The 25,030-nt window shown below is 41.3% G+C and overlaps 1 protein-coding gene across 4 annotated transcripts in view; it reads right to left on the reverse strand.

Moving 5' to 3' along the window:
• Positions 1-4,120: 4,120 nt before the first annotated feature.
• MYH10 (myosin heavy chain 10) overlaps positions 4,121-25,030 on the reverse strand; it is a 78,772-nt gene continuing 57,862 nt past the window's right edge. For all 4 annotated transcript variants that reach the window (XM_048491232.1, XM_048491231.1, XM_048491230.1 and 1 more), the window contains 17 exons: positions 23,229-23,400; positions 21,341-21,553; positions 20,638-20,782; positions 20,143-20,349; positions 19,114-19,218; positions 14,721-14,873; positions 14,144-14,392; positions 13,478-13,690; positions 12,299-12,511; positions 9,397-9,558; positions 9,031-9,159; positions 8,343-8,431; positions 8,096-8,219; positions 7,793-8,001; positions 7,221-7,329; positions 6,348-6,520; positions 4,121-5,700 (listed from right to left, as the gene is read on the reverse strand). In XM_048491232.1, the coding sequence (XP_048347189.1) occupies positions 5,556-5,700; positions 6,348-6,520; positions 7,221-7,329; positions 7,793-8,001; positions 8,096-8,219; positions 8,343-8,431; positions 9,031-9,159; positions 9,397-9,558; positions 12,299-12,511; positions 13,478-13,690; positions 14,144-14,392; positions 14,721-14,873; positions 19,114-19,218; positions 20,143-20,349; positions 20,638-20,782; positions 21,341-21,553; positions 23,229-23,400 (2,810 nt within the window). In that variant the 3' untranslated portion in view covers positions 4,121-5,555. The remainder of the gene's footprint in view (positions 5,701-6,347; positions 6,521-7,220; positions 7,330-7,792; positions 8,002-8,095; positions 8,220-8,342; positions 8,432-9,030; positions 9,160-9,396; positions 9,559-12,298; positions 12,512-13,477; positions 13,691-14,143; positions 14,393-14,720; positions 14,874-19,113; positions 19,219-20,142; positions 20,350-20,637; positions 20,783-21,340; positions 21,554-23,228; positions 23,401-25,030) is intronic.

A 25,030-nucleotide genomic window follows, 5' to 3' on the forward strand; every position in this document is an offset into this window, starting at 1 on the left:
GAAGAAAGCACAAAAGGCGGACCATGTAGCTGTTCTGTGTACCTCCCCTATGGGAGCCTTGGTGGAGAAAGCTGTAGAAGTGGCTGCTGATCTGGTCAAATGAGCCATGATGCCCAAAGCACTGTCCCCTGACCTTCCTCGTAAGCTGTCCATATACAGCATTTCAGCCAAATGGCTACAGTCATCTTAGAGGCCCTTCTTTCTATATGATTACATCCTTACTGCACAAACATTGAGTCTCTGTGTTGAAAGGCTTGTGTTGTGTCAACGTACACTCGTAAGGTTCTTCTGACATCTAACTTGTGCCAGTTCTTTTTCTCTTTTATGGGCAAAAGGTAGGTAATGTCCTTCCACATATAAAATTCAGACCTCACTTGAGTGCTTTGTGGTTTCCGGGCTGTATGGCCGTGTTCTAGCAGCATTCTCTCCTGACGTTTCGCCTGCATCTGTGGCTGGCATCTTCAGAGGATCCCTCTGAAATTATGATCCTCTGAAGATGCCAGCCACAGATGCAGGCGAAACGTCAGGAGAGAATGCTGCTAGAACACGGCCATATAGCCAGGAAACCACACAGCACTCAAGTGATTCCGGCCGTGAAAGCCTTCGACAATACATTCAGACCTCACGTTTGGTACAAATGATGGATCTAAGCGCAGAGTGACAAAATTTCCCTGATACAATGTTCCTTCCTAATAGCGAGTGCTCCCAATTCCAATACTCTCTTGGCTGAGGTAACGGCTACTAAAAAACCCACCTTCCATGTGAGGAACCTCATGTTGATCAACCCTAGAGGCTCAAAGGGTTTTTTGGTGAGTTGCTTTAAGAACTCTACCCAGGCTCCATGTATGGAATCTGACTGGTAGAGCTAATTGCATGATCCCTTTCAAGAAATGTTTAATATGACTATTTAAGGATAGATGTCCCAATTTAAGGATAGACCCCTATGTCCCAATGTGGTCGCTAATGCTGCTACTTGTTGTCACAAGCTGTTAGGACGCAGTCCCAATTTCCAACCCTCAAACAGGAAAAGGACTACATCCTTTGGTGAAGGCTTCAGTGGGTTTACATTATGTCTCACTGCCCAGTAGGTGAAGGTTTTCCAAGTATGAGCATAAATGCATCTAGTAGACCCTCTATGGCTTTGGATCATCACACCTATGACCTCGCAGAGGAATCCTAGCTTTTAAAAATCTGCATGTTCCAATGGCCAGAGCATCAGTTGCAGTGAACTGGGGTCTGAGTGGAATACTGGGCTCTGGCTGAGAAGATCTGGACACACTGGCAGCTGCCAATGCCTTCACCTGGTTAGCTTGATTAGGTCTAAAAACCATGGCCGCCTCAGTCAGTGGGGCGCTACCAGAAGAACCTTTGCCTTTTCTTCCCTGATCTTTCACACTACCTTCCCCAGAATGGCATTGGGGGGAAAGGCAAAGAGCAGGCCTTATCTGTCCTCTCTGCTTAGTGTCCTGAAAACAAGAGAGAAAACACTCAACCTTATGTTTGTGCTTGGTGGCAAAAAAAGGTCCAATTCAGAGGTCCCATATCTACTTATTACACTCTGGAACACAGCCGGGTGATGAGCCCACAGTGGTGGGATTCAAATAATTTAACAACTGGTTGTTTACAAGCACCATTTTAACAACTGGTTCTGCAAAAGTGATGTGAACCTGCAGAATCCCACCACTGCCACTACCCTTGATTTATAGCCATCTGGCTAAGCCAGTCTGCAATCGCATTTCGGACACCACTCAGATGTTGTGCCCTGATGGACAGGAGATTGTTCTCCACCCAGTTCAAAAGCCATTTACCTGTATGAAAGACACCCCCTTGTTAGATGAGAAGGACTAGCCCATCATCTCAACAATGCACAAAGGCAGGGTGACAGAGCCACAATCTGCTTTTTCTTTCATGCTATGTCCTTCTGAAAGGGAAGCAGAGCATTGCAGAGACCTGGCATGCAACCTGCCCAAGTCACCATGTCTACTGTTGACATTAGCAGTCCCAGCACTGCTGCCAGCTCCATCAGCTAATCAGAGTGTTTGTGGCACAACTTGGACGTCAGCCTCATGATCTGCCTGTTGGGGGAGGAGCAAATCCTGGCTCCCAGGTGAATTAGCTCCTGACAAACTAGGGAGCTCTGTTCCCAATTTACAAGAAAGCCATATTCACTCGGTATCTGAACTGTCTGCTGTGGGTAGCAAGCAAGAATTTCATGCAGCACTGTTCTGCTTAATAAATCATTCAGGTATGGAGAAACATGGTTTCCCCATAAACACAAATGAGCCACTGCCCCCACCAGTACCTTGGTGAAGACCAGGGGTACTGGTCTATACAGAACAGGAGGTATCTGCAGGAGGACGGATGGTTGGAGATATGAAGGTAAGTTTTCATCAGAGTTTGCCTCGTGTGCCTTTTTAAAGGCTGCTTCATTTTTGTGGTCTGATTGATCTTAGAACATTTTCTTTCGGTCTTTTGGAACCATCCTTTGACAGGATAGCTCCAGAATGTAGATCAACCACTGGGGCATCTCTACAAGAGGTATTTTCAAATCCTCAAGGACACTTTTGGTTACAGAATACAGCTTTTTAATGGGTAAGCCAGAAGAAGGGGTAGGTGGGTAACCAGGTGTAGCCCACTCAGGCATGATGATTTTTTCAAATTGATCTGGCATGGGGTATTCTGAGGCAGGACAGGAAGATGTTTTAAAGGCTTTAGTCTCCAAATTGCAAGTTGAATTAGAGTCCTCACTGCTTGGGCCAGGTTCCCTTTATATCTCAGAGTGCTATTTACCCTTTTCAGAAGACGTGAAAAATGCTTGGGATGGAACAAATGGATCAAGTCATCTCTGGAGTACTTATCCTCTCTGGCCCAATCAGTCTCTTTCTCAGAGACACCTGACTCAATGACTTCTGAGTCAGGGCCAGAACAGAGATCAAGCGCTGTCTGTTGCTCTCTACCTAAAGTGCACCTGGGCAGAGATGCCTGTGGAGAGCACATTTCCCCTTCCTCCTCTCCGCCAGTCAACAGGAACAGGGAGATTAGTCTTGGTGCACTTTTATCGGAGGTGGGCCAAACACAATGTCTCCTCATTGGAGTCATCACCATATTGAGGAGATTCTGCCGAGGCTTTCTGCCGAGGGACTTCCAAACCAGTTCCCAGATTGTGGCTGTTGTATGGGCTGAGCAAGTAGCCCCCAGGGAAAACCCCCATACTGGCTCTGGCCATTGGGTTGTGGGAGGCTGTGGTATCATGCCCAAATTAGGTGCGCTTACAGCTTGTTGCGAGGTTCCTGGCAATGGCCCAGTCCAAGGGGCGGTAGACATGACTGGAGTCTGCCTGCTAAGGATTGAGACTGTCCCACCTTGCTGGTCCCTCGTTCTAGTGACACCTGCCAAACCAGCACCTGGAGAATTATCTCGCTGATCCAGGTCATCTGGATGAGATTTCTCTGTGCCAGAGTTTTTGTTTCCAGATGTCCCAGGATTTGAGGACTTCTTTTCTGCTTTGTTGGATCCATGGTAAAGGTAAGTAGTCACTCTAGGCCTAAACTACAGCTAACTAGAGGAGTTAGGGAGCTAACTAACTGTCCTAACAGCATGGCTATTCAGACTGGAAGGGAAAGGCCCCCTACAGCTCAGAAGAGCTTGCAAGAATTTTGCATAGCCCTGCCTGAACAGTTGGGAGTCGTGACCCAACCAGTCTGGATGACTGTACCCCCCAACTGTTGGAGAACTCTTCTTTTTCTTCTTCTAAAAGTACAAATGTCACTGGTGAGGTGACTTCTGCTGCCCACTGGCAGATTCACGATGCACTGGCTGTCTGCTTCTGTGATTGTTTCCTAATTGTAGTCAGCACCTTAGCAACCACAAAGAGCACACACACTTTTCTTGAATGCCATTCAAGACACCTAATTCAGAAAGCAACAAAATGAAATAGTAAGCTAGGTTTTCATTGGAGAAATTCAGTCTCAAATCTTGCTGCAGCTTCTCAGCCTGATTTCAGAGAAAGTCTGAATTCTTCAAAATAACAAACAGGCATAATTCTGAAACTTTTGATTGTTGATTGCTAGCTGAGTTTAGGCAAGACACACAATTTTAAGAACAATGGCGCAAAAGTTAATGAGTCTCTAGAATGAATAAATTTATTGTCTTAAAAAATCATTGTCTAGAAATATGGGAATACAAAGAAACAAGGTATTTGCAGTCAGATGCCTGGTGGTCAACAGCCAGTAATGATTAAGAAATACCCAAATGCTCAAAACAAAAAGCTTAGCAACAGGTTAAAGCTTTTAACCAAAGAAAAATATTCTTTCAAGCATGTTGTAAGAGATCAAGATTTCTTAGTTAACACTGATTCCTTATCACTGAATATTAATAATACCACTTGGACTAGAAGATGTGTAACATGATATGAGGAGCAAAAAAATTAATACATTAAATCGTTATAGGCAAATTATATATGTAACATTGTCTTAGTACTGTAGTGTCTAAGGCACTTTCTGTAAATGTCAATCCTCAACTACAAAACAAAAAGAGGATACTAGCTAGGCGTAGTTAACACTGTCCAAATGAAAGCTGAAAAGGGAGAGGGTTGTTCCACTGGCATGTTCATTGACAGGCAGTGTCCAAATGCTAGCCTCTGGCAGATTCACTGGGTGGCACAAAAACAGCTTGAAAAGTCATCAACTTTAGTCCAGTGACACTCCTGTCCCCAGCAGGAAAGTCTGGCAGCTAAGCAGTTGCCGGAGGAGACAGGGCAATCTATTTTCCATGCTAAGGCATTCAATTTTGCATAAAGCACTCTGAATAAATAGGTAGCAGTTTACCTGGCCCCTCTCGGCTAGGATGCAGCACTGACCAAGATGGGGGGACAGAAAGACACAGTATTGCCCACAGGGGGCAAGTGTGCATTACATAGCATATTCTATGATTATGCTAATCTCAGCTCCATGTTTCCCATGAAGCCCCATCAGCCTTTTCACAGTTGATGTATTGGTTCTAAGTCTGTCAAATAAACGTGGAGTGATCAGCTCCTTCAGATGAACAGGACTGAGAAACCGAAAGAAAGAAAGAAAGAAAGAAAGAAAGAAAGAAAGAAAGAAAGAAAGAAAGAAAGAAAGAAAGAGAGAGAGAGAGAGAGAGAGAGAGAGAGAAGGGTGTTACTGTACAACAAATTGAGCATGGATACAAGGAGCCAGCTGCCAGAAACTCCTGCTCAGGAATGGCATACATGGATAGAGGAAACACCCTATCACCTGGTGCTTTAGAAAATGGCTTTACAATGGATACCTGGAAACAAGAGCACTGAACAGAGACATTTAAATACATATAAAAAGCAGTGGTACCTATATCCAAAGCAGGTTACATCATGGCAAAGCCAGGCAGCAATATGATATGGGTGACCTGCAATGTGTGACCTAGTAGTGTGACAGTTCTGCCTAAGGCAAGTCTGGGGCCACAAGGCAATTTGGTGGCCAATGAGGTCCTTCTCTCCCAGTCGCATGGAAGGAAAGTCACACTGGTAAGGGTGCTTGCTGTCCAACAGGTAGGGCTTTCTACTCTGTTGGGGCAGCCTGCGGCTCGTTGATATCACTGCCCTTGCTTTCCACATCATCATCTGAAAGCTCCAGGGAAGCTCCTTCAATGTGCAGTTGGCGCCGCCCAGATCGGCTGGAGGAAAAGGTGATCGGTCCACCCCTCCTGTAAGAGAATGCAAGCAGTGACTATTGAAGCACATAACCCTTTACTCAACAGAATTAAACTATCAAGGGAGGCTGATAACATCCAGCTAACCATAAGCCCCATACTGTCAGCACAAGTAAGTGCTCTCTGATAACTGAAGTGATGCCACAACATGGCTGAGCTATGATTGGGGCAGAGCCAGTTATTAATCATGAACATAAATCTACAACACTGCCTAGGCCCTAGCCCAGGGGTAGGGAACCTGCGGCTCTCCAGATGTTCAGGAATTACAATTCCCATCAGCCCCAACCAGCATGGCCAATTGGCCATGCTGACAGAGGCTGATGGGAATTGCAGTTCCTGAACATCTGGAGAGCCGCAGGTTCCCTACCCCTGCCCTAGCCTATACATGGAGATGGCTCAGGGCGCTTATGGGCATCTACATGGAATGAACTGACAGTCCACTTTCAGGAAGCAACCACAACACCACGAGCTTAGGAACATGTGGTTATGCTATTGTTTACTTAACAGTATAACTAAGAATAGAGGGGAAAGAGAGAAGAGAACTAGATATGATAGGCTGGGCACATTTTAGTAACTGGTGGGTCCTGAGGCACTAGGAATGCATGCTCACATTACACTCTCTTTCTTTGGATGATACTCACCTTAGTCTATTTTTCAGAGTGCTGACTTCCCTGCTAAGCCCCTCATTGGCTTCAGTGGCGTCATCTAGTTCACGCTGGAGCTTACGGCGTGAGGCATTTGCACGGGTAGCTTCCTCCTCTGCCTCTTCCAGTTGGCGTTTAAGCTGTTTCATCCTAGCATTGGCCTTCTCCATCTATGGAGATGCAGCAAAGAGACACCAGACGAGATTTCAGTTTTTTCCCCTCACTCTCACGGATTTAAACAGATAATGGACATAATTCTTCATGTGACCCAACAATGTTTTGGCCTGCATGACATGTCCATAGAACTATTTGTTGGTTTGTTCACTTTCTTGTCTACCCTGGATGCCTGAACAAGAATTCCTACTCATTCCTATCTGAGGGAAAGAGACCAGGTCTGGTGGGGCAAGATGGAGGGGAACAGCAGTTCTTGATTAAATGTCTCGTGTTATGCTTTCATCTTCATTTCATTAGACTGCAAATCAGTCTCAATAATCAGTGAGACACTAGATGGAAAACATTCATTTTGTCCAGAGCCTAGAAGTGGCCAGGATGAACTACACATAGCGTAGTTGACATTCTTCAGACAATATATTTAAACTGCATTCCTTGGACAGCCAAACAGCTCTATATTGTGCACTTTGTTGGAGCAGAGGAACTGCAGCTTAGGCAGGAGAGAGATGGTTGTCACAGGCTCCCATGGCTAAAAGAATGTGGTTCACAACAACACAACAGCTGCATGGCAAGAACAAGACTGACTGAGATAGAATTTTCTGGTAGATTAAGTTAGAACAAGTTATTAGGAGAGTTGGAGTGGAGATGCACCAAGTTGTCTGGACTAGCTACAACTGTGCCTGACTGCATAGCACTCACCTGTTCCTTGTACTGATCTGCATGCCGGCGCTCATCCTCAACCTGCATAAACACCTCTTTCAGTTTCTTCTCTGTACGACGTACTAGCTTGTTGGCAGCTGCCCTCTCTCTGTGGAAAGATGGAATATCTCATATACGAGGGCACCTGAGTCAAATATGTACCAATTCTAGCTAAGTAAGGATGCAGAGGTATAAGTTACGGAGACAAAATAGTTTACGCATTCTGCTGTGAGAAAAACAGTCTCATTATGAGACTGAAGTATGTGCTAACCCAAAAGGTAGCATTCAGGATAATTCAATGATTGGGAGCCCTTAGGTGTCTACAGGAAAAAATCATACACCAAACTCCAGTGCAGCACAGGAATATCAACGAAATAATGTCACAATCAGAAATCTCCAATGAATCACCACCATGCCTTGTATTCAAAGCTCCTTGTTGGAGGATCATCTAATCTTGTCAACAGCCATCAGAGGAAATGATTCTAGGTAATCTGTGCCAATCCCCAGTGGTTAGGAGGCTGCTTTTCCAACACAGCCTCTTGAATACAACTCTTTGTCTGAGTCTTGCTTACTTTGCCTCCTGCTCTAGCTGTTCCTCCAGCTGCCCAATCTTGGCTTCCAATGCTGAAATGGTTACTTTGAACTTGGACTTTACAGAACCCTCCAGCTCCTGAAGCTTGGCCTTCAAGTCTTTGTTGTGCCGTTCCAACTGTTGACGTGCATTCTCACTCTTCTGGGCAGAACTCCGTTCTCCAGCCAACTCAGAGTTTAGTGTATCAACCTTTGGGAAATATAATATATGTATTATATATGTCTCCTAGCCTGCAGGGGATGAGAAGAAAATGCCAATAATGCTTTTTCTGGCAGCGCGTTACCTGAAGTGTAGTTTTGCGGAAACGATCATTGAGAAGCTCCATGTTGCTCTGCTCCTCCTCTAGTTCTTCCTCCAGCTGTGCAATTCGGGCTTCCAGGCGGCGCTTCTCATCAAGCAGGGCAGATCTACAGAGAGTCACGCATTCAAGGTCAGCTAAACACTTAAACAAGAAACCTTTCAATAATCAGATCTTCCATAACGTGCAAATGTGTGCATTTACAGCACAGACACCTGAGCATGCAACTTACTTTCCAGAGGCACTGTTGGCAATTTCATCAGCCAGTTCATCCCTCTCCTGCTCTGCATGACGTCTAGCCCTCTCAGAAGCAGCAAGCTCCTAAAAAGACATTCATTTGCACAAGCAAGACCACTTTCAGATGCTTGACAGAGCAATGACATCATGCCAGACATTTGGTAAAAATATTGTTATCCTGCCTGCCCCCCTCCCAAAAAAGTCCAAGGCTGCTCACACAATAAAAATTCATTACATAATGCAAATTATATCAGATGCACAAATAACACCATACAAAAACATAAATAGAAGAAAATTAATCAGCCAAATTTCACAGCAGCAGGTTTTAAAAACAACGAGAATTAGAAAAAAAGGCAACTAAGACAAGGGATAAAAACAAGAATACCAGTAACTTAACTAAAAGCTAACAAAAATGTTTTTGCCTGGCATCTTAAAGTAAAGTCTATGAAGGCAAGCTTCTCAAGGGGTCATCCCAAAATCATGGAATCACCATTAAAAAGGCCCTTTTTCACAGCCACCTAAATTGAGGGCACCTGGAGCAAGACCTCAGAAAATGACCTCAAGCCACTATGTGGGTTTGAAAATCATCATAGTCTCTGGATTCTCTTCCTTGGTACAGATACAACACACATCTGCATAACCCTTAGCTTGAAACCACCACCACCCCAATCCTAAAACCAGACCTCTTGTAGTTGAAGAATTTCTGCTTCCAGACTCTTGAGTTTTTTCTCATTCTCTTTCGACTGAGCAAAGATTTCATCTCTGGATGCCCGCGCCTCTTCTAGTTCACGCTGATAGTCTTTCATCTGAGCCTAGAATTAGAAGTAATGTTTAGGCTGATTAATGGGATTTAAGAACTCTGCAAACTTATCACACAGAGTCTACTCTGTACATCCCAAACAGTTTCCATGAGAATCTATTTCCACATCACAAAACATTCACACCTTAGGTCTGTTTACTTTGCTTCCTCCCTTTTGCTTCAGATGGGCCAATATAAATGAAATGTCCATTCGAATAAGCATGTTGATTTGGACAGCAGTTCTACAAACCTGGAGTTTACGGAGCTGCTTGATCGCTTCATCACGAGCTTTATTTGCAGCCTCTATCTGAACTTCTAGGTCTTTCAGATCTGCCTCCATTTTCTTCTTGGATGCCATAGCCAGAGCCCGCTGCTTTCTCTCATCTTCAAGTTCTGCTTCAAGCTCCCGGACCTAAGGAGTTAAAAGCAGAAAACGTAGTCAGCAAAGGACCTAAAAATGAACACGATAGTTGAAGCTGCCTATTACATAGGACGCGTTCTGGGGGATATTTGGGTTATTATTAAACTGAATAGTAACAATTATATGTTCCATTTTCATCAGAAGAAAAACACTGTGGCAATAATCATTAGTTCTTTGGGGGATAAAATTCTCTTTGATGAGAAGCCAAACAGGAGACCAATGACTTCAAGGAAGGAGGAACTCACTTTTATGAGCTAAAATCAGCTATGCTTTCAATTGTTCAGTGATTTTATGTGCAGTTTTTCAACCTTCATCCATAGCTTCTATGAGTAAACGCACACTGCACCTTATTAAGCAGTTCATGGCCAAAAAAGCAATCATAATGGCTACCCTGAAACTGTTGCTCCTGATCTTCTGTTCCCAGAATTAAGACAATAAGGCCTTGTCTCATCTCCATTAATTCTTCAAAGCAAAATGAAAAGCAATTTATGATCAACTAGGCAAGAAACCAAGAAAAGAGTTGGTATTATTAACTTAATAATGTGTATTGCTACAGGACCAAATTAAAAGTGGATCCCAGGAATGTGGAACGTATCATCAGCACTTGTGCACTGAAGCAGAGATCCCGCATATTCACATGGGTGGTATTTTGCAGCTCTATTTTTTAATTTATGCTGTTTATAGTCTACCTTTCTTGCTAAGACTCAAGGTGGATTATGTAATTTAATTACTTTAATCAATTGGAAAAGGAGATATAAAAATAAAATAAATAAGCTAATAGTACTAGGATTGCAGTAATGTGAAACAAGGAATCAGTATTAAACATGACACGTTAAACAATGTAAAAAACAGTACTGTGTAAGTAGAAATACAATGCAGCCCTGTTTCCTTCCTAAATATGGCCTCCTGAACAGATTAGTTAAATGCAGTTTGCAGAAAGCCAAGAGTGTGGGAGCTCGGTTTCAGCTGGCCATTCAACAGGATCAGAGCTGCTACAGAGAATATGCATGTCTGAGCAGCTGTTGATCTTGCCCATTTTAGGATGGCACCTCTAGAAGGTCATGTTCATATGAACAAAGGTGTCTTGGTGGGCCATAAGAGAACAGGTGGTGCTGCAAATATGAAGGTACAAATATGTGAAGGGCTTTGTATATGCTGGCCAATACCTTGAACTGAATCTAGAAACTAATGATCGACCAATGGAGTGACTGTGGAATGAGTGAAACATGCATATACTGCCAAATTCCTTATAATAACTGAACTGAGGCATTCTGCACTAACCAAAGTTTGAGTTGATTTCAAGGAGAGACCTATATGGAGTATATTGCAGCAGTCTAGTCTTAGTCTTTCCTGTAGTATGGATAGAGATTGAATACTATGGGGGTTAACATTGTGCCCTATGGCACCTCACAGGAAAATCTCACAGTGATCTCCAATGGGAATTCTTTGAGTTTAGTCTGTAAGCAACAATTTAAACCAACCCAAGGCACATCCCCAGATATCTACCTTTGCCTCCAAATGATTCAACAAGATAGTGTGGCCTACTGTATCAAAGGCAGAAGATAAATCTAACGAGATGAAAAAAGAGGAATGGCTTTGTCGGCACTCAGATGCACATCATCGGTTAAAGCTACCAACGCCATCTCTGAAGTCAGACTGAAAGAAGGCCTGAAATTCTTCTGCCCAATGCTCTCTCAATAAGTTTGCCCAGAAAAGACAGATTAGGCAAAGAATAAAAACTGACGTCTGTGTCTACTGTTTCATTACCTTGGCGTGAGTACGTCTCTTCGCCTTGCACTGCTACATCTTGATTGGAAACACCTGCCCCTAACATCCGAGGCTACATGTATGGATTTGATGAAAGACCTTTGAGAAATTGACATTATATGACTTCTCTTATTTTGAACTCTTACCCATGTAGGTTGAAATACTGATTGGTAGTTTGCAGTGTATGTTTATTGTAAGAATTCTCTATTTGCTGTGGCACTTGAGCTACTTTAAAATAAGTTGCAGATAATTCTTTGTTCCTTGCCATTTGTGTTAGTGTCTTTCAGCCTTGGCTGGGCTTTCCTGCTGTTTGCAAAGAATGAAAACTGGCCACATCACTTTTCTGTAAGAGTCTTTTTCAAATAGCAGAAGCAGTTTACAAGACCACCTCATGGGGATGTGTCCTGGGTCAGTGATTAATTTATTACAGAAATCAATTACTCACAGCAAGGATGGACAAGGATCCAGAGACACAAGCAGTAGTCTTCACAGATCCTAGGATTCTGTCAACTTCTGTTAAGTCCACAATCCCTCCTTCACTGTTTCTAGCAGCTTGTAGATAGCTAGGCACTACTGTATAATTCCACTACTGGAAGGGAAACAGTCTCTCCAAATATCCATGTCCTACTTCTACTGTGTTCTCCAAGTTTTAAATATTTTAAAATTGTTCAGCATACACTCCATTTGCAAATAATTGCTCTACCCATGCCAAAAAAAATTTTGTGTGAAGAACAGGATATAAATGAACTACAATGAAATCTGGAGGCTGTCCCTTTGAAAGAATAGTCAAGCGGAATGTATTTATTGAAAGTTAAAATCCATTTAATGTCACTGCAGTTTTATTTTGGCTGCTGGGGGAAGAGGAATCTTGTGATTTCAGGCCAATATTACAGTTTTCGGTAACTTATAAATGTAGCTGCAAGACTTTCACCTTGAACAGCTAGAATAGTTGTTCACTCTTTACCTGTTTTACCAACAACCTCTTTTTCTCCTCATTCTGCTCATCTCTGGCCTGGAGGTCTCTCTCAAACTGTGCTTTCATAGCTTGCATATTCACTTCCAAACGTAGCTTTGCATCTTCAGTGGCCTGCAATTCATCCTCCAGTTCTTCCAGCTGTGTTCTCATCTCTTCTACTTGCTGTTCCAAAGTGCGCTTGGATTTTTCTAGCTCATGAACCTACAAGTAAAGGAGGCATACAACCCTTTCAACTCTTTCTAGCTCATGAACCTACAAGTAAAGGAGGCATACAACCATTTTCAGCTTTCCCTGACAATGGCAACAGAAAGGGTGCAAAACATAGTGCAACTAAATTAAAGTGCCCTGTCACATTTATAGAGTTATGCTATGTGCCAGTCCATTTCTAGGACAAATTTGCATTTTAGCAGCCTGTTCTCATCCTCTGTGAATAGGCCAGTACACACAGATATAATAAATGTTAACAGAGTATTATTTTAAAAGATTACACTTTTTTAAAAAAAACAGTAACCACGTTGTGTCTATGTCAGCTTTCAGAGTTCCTCTCTCCTGAAAAATGCAATAGCAAATGAGTGGTATTTATCTTTCTAGTTCAGGGATCTGCAACCTGCGGCTCTCCAGATGTTCATGGACTACAATTCCCATCATCCCCTGCCAGCATGGCCAATTGGCCATGCTGGAAGCAGCTGATGGGATTTGTAGTCCATGAACATCTGGAGAGTCACAGGTTGCAGACCCCTGATCTAGTTCAATTTTTATCTTGGCCTTCCTCCAGTGAGAGAACTTGATCTCCCTTCCCTATTTTTTCTTCATAACCTCATTGGTCACCTAGTGAATAGCATGGCAGGTGTGGATTTGAACTCGGGTTACTTGGATCCGACTATGCTACATGGGCTCTAATGAAGCTGTATATAAATCTCCAGAATATGAAGGTACGCTTAAAACCACAGTGAACAACTTATGCAGATTATCTCTAGCACTACAAACATAAACTGCATTCCAAAGAGTTTAGAAAACATAACAGACTCACAGGAATCAGTTCCTGGCATTAGACGGCTGTTAACCATCCAAAGTTCAGTACTATATGTTTTTTAAAAATGATATGAACATTAAACCACTTGTCTAACTCTACTACATTAACAATTAATTGTCCAGTACTGAACTCACATTTTTGCCCACATCATCTTTGGAACTCATTAAGTCCTCCATGTCTGCTCGGAGTTGCTTGTTCTGCCTCTCAAACTCCTCCTTGGCTTCCAAAGCTTCTTCAAGGGCTCGTGCCAGAGACAGCGCCTTGGTCTCTTTTTCTCGTGCATCAGCCTCTGCACGGTCTCTTTCCTCTGCATAACGAGCAGATACGTTTTTCTCTTCCGCTAACATCTGAGAATTATAATATGTGGATAGTTGGAAAAACTTAAATACTGAAATTTTAAACATCTAAATTTTTAGCATCTAAACTCTTCATTTATGAATCAACCACACAGATTCTATGATGGGAGTCACATCTCAGGCATGAAGTACATCACACACACACACCCCCCCCCCCCCACACACACACACAATATCTTACTTTTGGTCCTTACTATCACAAAGAAGTATTAAGATCCACCTACCATACCCTCCACCCAAGACTTTGGTTGAACGGCTACAGAAGTTCTTGTTTCAAATTTTAGTCACCATATTTCAAAAGCTCAATAGCAGTACCAATACAGCAGGTTATGTGGCTTACACAAGTTTATTTTTTAAACTATCAGCCCATACAAAAGACAGTGTGACAAGATTAACCTACCATGGAGATATCTAACTGCATAAGTTCAGGGAAAAAAATAATACCTGATCAAATTTCTTCTGTTTTTTCTCCAAGTTGGAAACTATCTGGCGCTGATGATCAAGATCAACCATCAAGTCATCAAGTTCCTGCTGAAGACGGTTCTTGGTTTTCTCCAACTTATCATAAGCCATGGCTTTCTCTTCTAGACGCTGGCTCAGAATTTCCATATCCTTAAGCAGTTTTTTCTTACTTTCTTCCAATCCTTCAATGGTCCCTAAGTCATCATCCACCTTTTTCTTGGTATCAGTTAACTGATTGCAAGTACAGAAGATAAAACAGTTCAACATTTACCACCCCAATGAGAACTAGGCTCACGTTAACTTCAGACACTATCCTGGTGGGGAAATTCCCCAGAACAAGGGAGCTTCTTCAATGGCTAAGTAAATAAAAATGGTGTAGCCTAATATGATTCACCTTGAAACCCCCTAAGTTCATAGCTGCTTACCATGTTGTAGAATGAGGGGAGTAAGAGTAGGAGAAAAAACCACATTATTACTCGGGGGAAACCTAGCCAGGGATGAAGCACTTCTGGACAGAGGGCTCCCAGTGAATGTGCATGTGCAGTTCCTGGCTTCTCACCTGAGATTGGAGAACTATTACTTGCTTCTCCAAATTTTTCCGGGCTTCTTCCTCTTCTTCCTGCTGTTCCTGCAGATTGTTCTTCTCCTCTTCCAGCTGCCTAATTCTGCTGCTCAGGTTCAGTTTCTGCCGGGTCTCCTCTTGCAATAGCTCCTGTTGCAGGAACAAAACGTACTCATATTTATTGCTGTCCTGACAGTTTCAACTTAGCCTCATATGGCCGTTTTTGATCTAAAAAGCATTAATTCGTCACAGTGTAATTTGATGAGATGCAACATTCCAGATTGTAAAACAGTTCATCAAAAAGCTGGTACCAAAACTGGAAAGGTCACCTGCTAAATGATGAAATACCCAACCAATTTATTATGACCAAGCAGGATGAGATTCATGTTGTCCTTCTAATGGCAGCAATCACCCAAAAGATAAAAGGGCAGCTGAACATTTGCCAGAGCTCGCCATGCTTTGTTGGCACATGACAGGAGAAGCTAGGTACTGCTAGCCATCGCTATATCAGAAGGCACAATTTCTGTAAATTTTAAATGCCCCACAGAACAGCGTAGAGGTGCCAGCCACCAGAAGATGGGAAAGCTTTTTGCAAAGTCTGAGCAAACCACTGCCAAGGAAGATATGAATGCATCATTTAGGACGGAGGCACACAATTAAAAGCCTTATCCTCTCCATCGTCATACCAACTCTATGAGGTAAGTTACCTTTGTTCCTTTCTTGAGTAACAAAGATGGTGAAAAGCAGTTGCTGCATGGAGTCTTCTCAGGAACACTCGTAGCACTAGTTACACATGGTGGCTCAGAGCCAAACTACATGTTACAGCAACCATGGGTCCAACCCATGGCTGCTGATGCCACTTGTGCTGTCGCAGTTCCAGGTAATCTTTCACTCCCATGCCTTCTCAAGTGCCAAAACAGGCGGCGGAGGAGGATGCTGTTTCAGCACCTGAAAATACATGGGTAGGAGGGAAAAAGATTACCTGGTGCTACCACAGCTCAAACAGCTAATTTTTTCTCTAAAATGGTATCAGCAGCCTCTGTTTGGAAATATGAAAATTATAACATGTAGCTTGGTTGGCAGGCATGCCCTTGAATTGCTTGGTACTTTCAGACATTTAAAGCATCAAAAGTGTAACTGTGATTTGTTTGGCACTAAATGAGTCAAAATAGTTGGCTTGAACCTGATAAAGAATGTTCTTCAAAGAAAAGTGGAATCTGCATGTAAAGTAAGGGGGAACATTAATAGAACAAGTCTAGTAGGGATATGCAGTTTTACTGTACAGAACCTAGAAGCCATGCAGAGATTTGGAAGAGGCCTTAAAGGCCATCAAGGACCAACACGCTGCTCAGTGCAGGAAATTCAAAGCTGTAACAGTCAGTAAGAGACTAAGCAGCCTCGAAGACCTTTGGTGAGTCAGAAATCCCCTGCTCACTGATAGTTGGTTCCATTACTCCACTGCTCCTACCGTTAGAAAGTTTCTATTAATGTTCAACTTAAATCAACCCTTGTTAATCTAAGCCTATTAGATCCAGTCCTGCCTTCTAGAGTAGCAGAGAACATCTGTCTGAAAACAATAAATCCCCCGGAACAGATGGGTTCACAGCGGAATATTATAAAGAAATGGCGGAAATTTTAGTTCCAGAACTTCAACACTTGTTTAACATGATAATAGCAGGCCAGAAGGCCCCAGACACATGGAGGGAGACGGAGATAGTGACAATCCTGAAGCAAGGGAAAAATGCAACTCTAGTAGAATCTTATAGGCCAATAAGTTTATTAAATCAAGACTATAAGATATTTGCAAAAATATTATCAAATAGAATTAGAAATATACTTCCAAAAATAATAGAACAAGACCAATATGGATTTGTAAAAGGAAGAGATATACGTCATCCAATAAGAAACGTATTAAATGTGTTAGAGCATGGTAAGAAACATAAATATGCTATGATAAAATTAGACGTATATAAAGCATTTGATACAGTAAGTCATGAGTTTCTTTTCCAAACATTACATAATTATGGATTTGGAGAAAGATTCATAGAAGTATTAAAAGAAGTATATAGAAACGCTAAGGCTAAGATAAGAGTAAATGAAGGACTATCAGGAATAGTAAATATTAGAAGAGGAGTAAAACAGGGCTGCCCGCTGTCTCCGTCCCTGTTTGTAATGGCAATGGAGTTCCTAGCTAATAGAATTAGAAACAATGGTAGAATAAAAGAATATAAAATAAATAAGGAAGAAATCAGAATAAACATGTTTGCAGATGATGTATTATTGATAACAACTAATCCTGAGGATACAATGAAAGAATTAAAAATAATTTTGGTTTAAGAAATATTCAGGGTTAACAGTAAACATGGATAAAACAGAAATACTAGGAATGAACATAGAAAAGAAACAGTTTAATAAAGAGATATTAAAGAAGAAAATTAAATATCTAGGAATTATAATTTCTACTAGAAAAGACAGGATGTATAAATATAATTATGAAAATAGATGGAAAAAAATACAAAATCAGATAAAAAGTTGGGAAGTTAAAAACCTATCTATAACGGGGAAAGTAAAAGTAGTAAAGATGTGTTTGCTACCCAAAATCTCTTATTTATTTAGAACATTACCAATGGAAATTAACAAAAAACAATTTGAGGAGTGGGATAGAAAAATAAAAGCATGGATATTTAATAAAAAAAATGCTAGAGTGATGAATAAAATAGTGTATATGCCAAATGGCCTTCTAGGATGGGGAATACCGAAAACTCAGGAATATTTCGAGGCATTCCAGATAAAGAGTTTATTAGATATTAATGAAGATAATACCTCAAAATGGTTAAAGTTTGAAAACGAAGTAAATGAAGGAGTAGGCAATTATGGAATTTATACTAATGATTATAAAAACATGAAACATAGAATACTAGGCCCAAGGAAAGTGAATATGGATATATGGGAAAAATGGAGAAGTAAATGGATGCCTGGCATTCTGGATAGATCCCCAGTGGCAAGCGTGACTGGAATAGAAGGCTGGAAAATCATAAAGAATTTAAAAGAAAAAGGAATACATAAAGTATCGGATTTAGTTAGTGAAGGAGAAATTATACCATTACAAAACTTAATAGAACTGGGAGGGAGAGAAAATTGGCTGGCGATAAGAGGCTTATGGGAAAAATTAAGGAAATTTAGAATAAAAGATGATTGTATAATAACTCAATGGTTAAAACTCCACGAAATATCACAAGGGAAAATAATAGGAGCAGTATACAAGCATATGGTAGAGGATAAAGAATTTATGGTAAGAACTTTAAATCAAAAATGGGAGAAAGAAAATATCTTAGATGCTGAAAAAATAGAAAGAATCATGGAGAGTATGAAGAAGTTAAAGATAGAAAAATATGTGGAACTAGAAAGAAAGATTTTACTTAAATGGTACAGAACCCCAATACAACTAGCCTATATGATAAAAGGTTTAAGCCCAAATTGTTGGCATTGTGGAGAAAAAGGAGCATATTATACTCATATGTGGATAGAATGTAAAATGGTGAAAAAGTTTTGGGAAAATATAATGAAATATGTAGAACAGTTAGTAAAAGTAAAAATCGACATAAATAATGAATTATTAATTGTGGGGATAATGGAGGATAAAAGAGTGAATAGAAGTGTGGAACCAATGTATAAAATAATGATTAGAGCAGCACACGCAGTGTTGGTGTTGGGCTGGAAAGATAATAAAAAATGGACAGTGTCAAAATGGATGGAATACATATGGGAACAAATACAGTTAGAGATCTTTGAGAGACTGACAAAAAATAAACTATGGGAAGAAAAGATGGAAGACATTATGAAATTATGGACAGTGTATGAAACATGGATGGAAGAAGCCGGATTTAACAAAGAACTATGGAATAAGAGAATAAGAAGAATGAATCTCCTGCTGCTTGCATAAAAAAATCAATAGAAAAGGGGGGGAGGGGGGGAAATGAAAAAATGTATAGATGAAATGAAGATATTGAATGTAACAAATGTATAAATATTCTATACAATAAAAATCTATATTAAAAAAGAGAACATCTGTCTGCTTCCATGTGATAGTCCTTCAGAAAAGGTGACAGTGTAACAATGGTTACTTTTAATGGCTACTGTTATGATGTAAGCCACTCTGAGTTGGGAAAGATGGGGTAGACATTTAAATGAATGAATGCCTACCATGTTTTCTCTTTTCCAGTTAAAAATACCCAGTTCCTTCAAACTTTCCTCAAAGGAATTGTCTTCCAGACCCTATTGCCACTGCTCTCTACTGAACTGGTTCCAGTTTAGCCACAACAGCGGTTCTATACAGAAAAGAAACAAGCAGTACTAAAAACTCACATGCGTTCTAAAATTGCAGCCATACCTGAGTATCCTGCAGTTGAGACTCCAAACTAGCAGCATCTTTGGCAAACTTGATGCCTTTTTTTTCTGCTTCTTCCAGGAGACTTGTGACATTGTCCAGCTCATTCTGCAAAGCAAGGAGTATAGATGTAATACAGCAGCAGCTTACTTGCTGGGAAGTAAAAAGGCTATTTAGAGTCATGTACACAATAACATTCATTTAGTAAAACATTTGAGCGACTGTGCACCTTCAACACGGTGAAGTCTCATGGTAATGTCTGTAGTCAGCATTTATATGAGGGTTTCAGAATGACAGAGTTTGAGAAATCACACTGGAATGAAGGATCCTATCATTTTCTACTACAATTCTAGGTTAATTAGATAGGTTAGTGAATTAATTAATTACATGGGACCACTGCTTCCTTTTGATCTTCATCTGGGCCCACTGGCCAGTGTTTGTTTGAGCCACTACAAGGTGTCCCTCTTACAGTTCTTTTTTATTCCATTGGAACCACTCCTCTTAGGTACGCTTACTTCAAAAGTCCTTTAAAGGTACTTCTCTCGTTAACACCTGCAGTTTTTCTTGAATTATCTCCCTCTTCCTCTTGTCAGAATTTATCATCCAGATATAGATTTTATCCCAGAACATGTCACAGTCAGAACCCATGCTCTTCAGTGACATTTTACAATTAGAAGTGATGCAATGCCTTGCAACAATGCCTTGTGGCAACATGGTACTGTCTATATTGCCTGGCACTTTCTCCATACCTATCCTGAAAGGGACAGGACAAACAGAGAAAATGGGTATTATGGTGATGGACAGGAAAGGCCATACTGGGGATGCGTAGATAGCCACCTGGTCATAAGAAAAAAAAACTTTCAAGGAAGTTTGCCAGCTTGATACAAGTACTATGGGCATGCATCCGGGATCCTTACAAACAGATGTATATAACTGTTTCTGCATTAATCAAACAGGAGGCTGTATCATATTCCCTCAAGCTCTAGCCAGTTCATCAGATTATGCCATAGAATGGAAACTCCAAATCCTTACCTGCAGCTTGTTTCCTTTTTCAGCCAGCTCTGCCCTCAGCCTCTCCCCTTCTGTTACTTTGGTCTGCAGCTCCTGTACCAGGCCATCCAGCTTCTTCCTCTTGTGTTCAGACTCTGATCTAACCTGCTGCAACACCTTTACCTCACAGGCCAGCTCTTTGTTATCCGTCTCCAAACACTGCTTGTTCTTTTCAAGGTTTGCTTTAAACTACAAGAAACAGAAGAAAGCATGGCAATTCACAGTTCATCTTCAACCTGGTGTTAGATTCAAGAAGAAACCCACCAGTTTCCCATTAGTACATATTGGTTCATTTCCTGGTTTTAATTCATTAAAAAATGTATTCAAATTGAATTCATTTTTCCATATAGAGGCCAAACCTCAGGCTGTCTCTATATCATGTATTAATGGTATTTAATCTATATGAACTGCAGGACAATGATGAGATTAGGAAATCCCTCACAACGAAGCATGTTCAAAATGTGGGTTTCCACTCACCCTTTTGGCTTGTTCAAGCTGTTCTGAGAGTTCTTCCAAGGCAGTTGCATGCCTCTGTCTAATATCCTGAATTTGCACTTCATGATTCTTGGTTTCTTCCTCAAGCGCTTTCTTCAGTTCAGCAACTTCCTGTTCACGTTTCGTCCTGACAAACAATCAGCAAGCCAGAATATTTGAATAGGTTCAGCTTTCAATGTAGTACTTAATCGTATCTGCCATTATTTTTGCATGTACACATCTCCGATAATTTCTAAACCTGAAGTAGCAGAATCCAAATATATGTTGGTTTGTGTGCATCACTTGTTTCTCTTTATGTCCACATTCCCTTCTTGAGATTTCTAAAGTAACAGAAATGCCTACTGCTATCACACAAATGGCACATACACACACTTTTTCTAAACTGACTATTCATCTGTGATGGAAAAAAGTAACGTATGAAATACCCTACATTTACAACAGTACAGAAAATACTGCAATACATTTTGAAACATCTCTCACATACCAGAGTTTTGCCAGAGAAATGTGCAGTATTAATAATATATTTCATTAGGCAAGAATTTAAATACTGTTTGTTCTCACTGCATCTCCTAGGGAGTTACAGTCACAATTACAAGGTAGCCAAGCTATAGCTTTTACTTTTTTAAAAGGTAAATTATGGCATCGTAAACTGTTTTTCTTGTTATATGCTTAGGGCTCCACTAACCTTAACTCTTGCTGAGCTGCAGTGGTATCCAGGGTATCTTCCAATTCTGTTTTCAGTGCCTCCAGTTCCTCGCTGAGATCTCTCTTCTGCTTATCCGCTTTGTTTCGAGAAGCCTTCTCCGATTCAAGGTCCTCTTGTAGCTCTGCAATCTGAGCTTGCAATTCTCTTATTAACTTCAATGCATTGTTCTTTTGCACAGCTTCTTCATCCCCTCTGGAAACAGAACATATGAAAGAAGGATGTCTGAATCTGTGCTTTCCTGCAAAAATACATTCTTCATAGTCAGAAGACAAGACTTCCTTTAAAAAAGGTTTCTTGGCAACACAGCAAATGAAGAAGGGTTTGGATTTATACCCAACTTTTCTCAGCTGTTAGGAGTTTCAAAGTAGCTTACAAACTTCTTCCTTTCATCTCCCCACAACAGACACCTTGTGAGGTAAGTGGGGCTGAGAGAGTTCTGAAGAACTGTGAGTAGCCCAAGATCACCCAGCAGGCTTCACGATAGGAACAGGGAAACAAAGTCACTTCCCCAGGTAAGAGTTCATTGCTCAGATGGAGGAGTGGGGAATACAACCTGGTTCTCCGATAAGAGATCAGAATCTTAACCACTACACCACACTGCCTCAGTAGCAGGATACAAAAAGGAGAGGGAAGCCACCAGGACTCAGGTCAAAATCAATAGACTGGAAAAAGATCACAGCAAATACCTACCCATCAAGTCACGTATGGGGGCTCTATGTCAACTAGAAGTCAAGGGTTGTAAGGTAATAACAAGAGAGGATTTAAAAGACTTGGAGGGGAAATCTAATTCAGTTCCTGCTGGCTCATTTTGTTCTCATTCATCAGCCTCCTACCCCTTTTTGGCCCCGTCCTCTTTTCTCTACCTCCCCCAGTCTCTACTGACGCCTTTTCTCCCCTTTTTCTGATTCCACACCCACTTCTCCAGACCCCCCCCCCCCCCGGCTCTTTCCTTCCTTCTCTGAGCCAGAATACCAGCTGTGAGCTTGCAACGTTTCAAGAGGTCTTGATCAATATTCGGGGGGAGGGGGGGGGATTTTCCACTCCTATTGCTTTTTTTACTTTTTGAATTTTGCACAAACCTGGAACTTGCCCCGGGTTTGCAGAAAACTAACCAGCACATGGCTTTAAAACTGGATATAATGACAGTGACTAAACAATTTTTATCTTTTGAACCTCAGAAGGTAGTTTTTTCTAAAGCACAGAAACGCACAGAACCTGACAATCCTGAGGGCACTTGAGATTTCAAAATGAAAAGGCCATCTAAGACGTTATATGCACAATCCCTGTCATGACACTCAGCTGATTTCCATTCAATATTTGTAATAAACCATAATGATAATAATTCAATATTTATAATAATATTTGTAATAATCAAAGAGGGAGTCTTGGAAAAACTCACCGGGGAGGGGGGAATTCCATCCTCCCTGCTGGCCTTCCATTTCCTCCTCTGGCTCCATCTTTGCTCACCCCACCTGGCCTCCTCTCACTATTCTCCCCAGGTTTTCCTTCATTTATACCTAACCACTTTTTCTGTGATGTCCTGCTCCTTTCCTTGCACTTCCTCTAAACTGCAAACAGACAGAGTTGAAGCAGCAATGCGAGCAAACAAAAAGGCAGATGTTGGGCAATGGGGCCCCTTCTCACTCTTCTGCTGGCTAAGTTTCCACTGAAGTGAGACTGTTACAGGCAAGAGTGAAGAGAAATGATAATTCCAGACATCTTATGGCATAGCTGGGGGAATGGAGAGGTTGGCGAAATCCAAGACCTGTCATTCCACTCACAATTTATAGGATCCAAAGCCCAAAATCTGGTATCTCAACATCCCAAACAATCAACATTACTTATGAATTGGAGTTCAGTGTCCTACCTGGCAAGAGCAGCCTGCAATTCTTCTTCTTTCTTGGCAAGCTGGATCTTTAGCTCCTCAATCTGAGCTTGAAGCTCTGCAATTTGGTCCTGTAGATCAGTGGTTTCACCATCAAGTTTCCGTTTGGCTTTTTCCAATTCTTGACGAGTCTTTTCTTCTTTTTTCAATCGTTCTTTAGAGAAAGAGATGCAATCAGGGAGTGCCTTGTTTTACTGAATACTATTTCCATACCAGTTATGGAGTAGCCAACTTGCCAGTTCAGGGACCAAAAATTAAAAGGCTGCATCAAGTGAGAAAGTTGGCAGTTACCTCATATATCTGAAAAAGAAACTTTAGGTTGACTGACACTAGCTAGCCACTTAGCTTGTTTTCATGGAGTTCACAGTGAAAAAATTGGTGAACTTCTGACCTCCTCAGCTGCATAACAGTCTCTGCCAAAAAGGCAGCTAACAGACACAGCAAAGTTCTACCATTAAATATTGAGTTTATTACTTACACTATTTTATTTTTGAGTAGGTGTGCAATTATTTGGATTTTCAAGACCAAGATGTCTCTTGAGTCCTCTCTACTGGGATACTTTGGGAGAAGGACCCTTCCGCGGAAGATGTTAAATTTCCAAAACTACAAGCGTCACAACTTTGTGATGACGCAGAGATTTCAGATAAGCAAAATAATAAAGTCTCTTACAGCACCGTAATGACTGACAAATTGTGGCATCTGTGACTAACATATGCATGAGGTGCTGCGGTCAGTTGGTGAAGATATATATAAAGCTGCAAGCAACAGAAGAGCTGACAGGGAGAGTTATTGCAAAAACAGAGTTATTCAAAGGGAATGCCCAACCACCCTGTTTATGGGCACTGCTTCGTCCTTTGTTTATATCAGCCAAATGTGTGATCCACTTAATGCATCTGATGGAACAGTCTCAATCTAATGAAAGCACAAGACTCAGTAAATGTGTTAATCTTTAAGGTTCCACAAGACCTTCTGGAATTCCAGACTTCTTTTAAAAATTAGATTTTAAAATCTAAGTTAGATTTTACACCCCCAAGGGAACCTAGAGCATCATCTTTCTCCTCTTTGCCATTTTATCAATGCAGCAGCAAATCTGTGAGGTAGGTTAAGCTGAAAGCAAGTGGCTGACCCAAATCCTAGTCCAGCATTAGTGACAGTCTATTGCAGGTTAAGGATGAGCATGGATAAAACAACAAAAAGGATACAACAACTGCCCAGTCTACTACTTCTAACAAGAAGTAGATTCACCACATAAGAAACAGAACTTCCAGCACTCATTTATACAGGGTATTCTCCCTTTATAGTTTTTTTTAAAAAAATACTCCTTATACATACCATACCCCTCATCGATAGAGTTCAGGGATATGTGTGTGTGAGAGAAAATAATGCAGATCACAGGAAACTATTCACCACCTTTTTTGGCAGTAAATATTGCTGATAAAGACAGAAAACAAGGATAAACATGGAGTAATGCTGCTGCGGAAAAGGGGGCAAAATTACATCCTCTTCCAGCAGAGGAACTCAGTTCATGAGAGAAAGGAGGGAATGGTTTTGCCTTCTTTCTCCCCAGTCTGCATGGCTATCACTCCATACAGATCCCAGGTCCAAAGACTGGCAAATACCATTGTAGGGAGGGGAAAGCTGGGAGGACTGGTGGCCAGCTGTGCCTTCTGCTAACTGATCACAGGATTCAGCCCATCACCCTCTCATCCGTTAACTCGCCAGCTGCTTCTAAGGGGAAAAGTGACACTTAGAAAAGAATGGTATCAATTCATATGTTAAATTGC

This window comes from Sphaerodactylus townsendi, linkage group LG03, assembly GCF_021028975.2.
Source record: "Sphaerodactylus townsendi isolate TG3544 linkage group LG03, MPM_Stown_v2.3, whole genome shotgun sequence".
Lineage (NCBI taxonomy): Eukaryota > Metazoa > Chordata > Lepidosauria > Squamata > Sphaerodactylidae > Sphaerodactylus > Sphaerodactylus townsendi.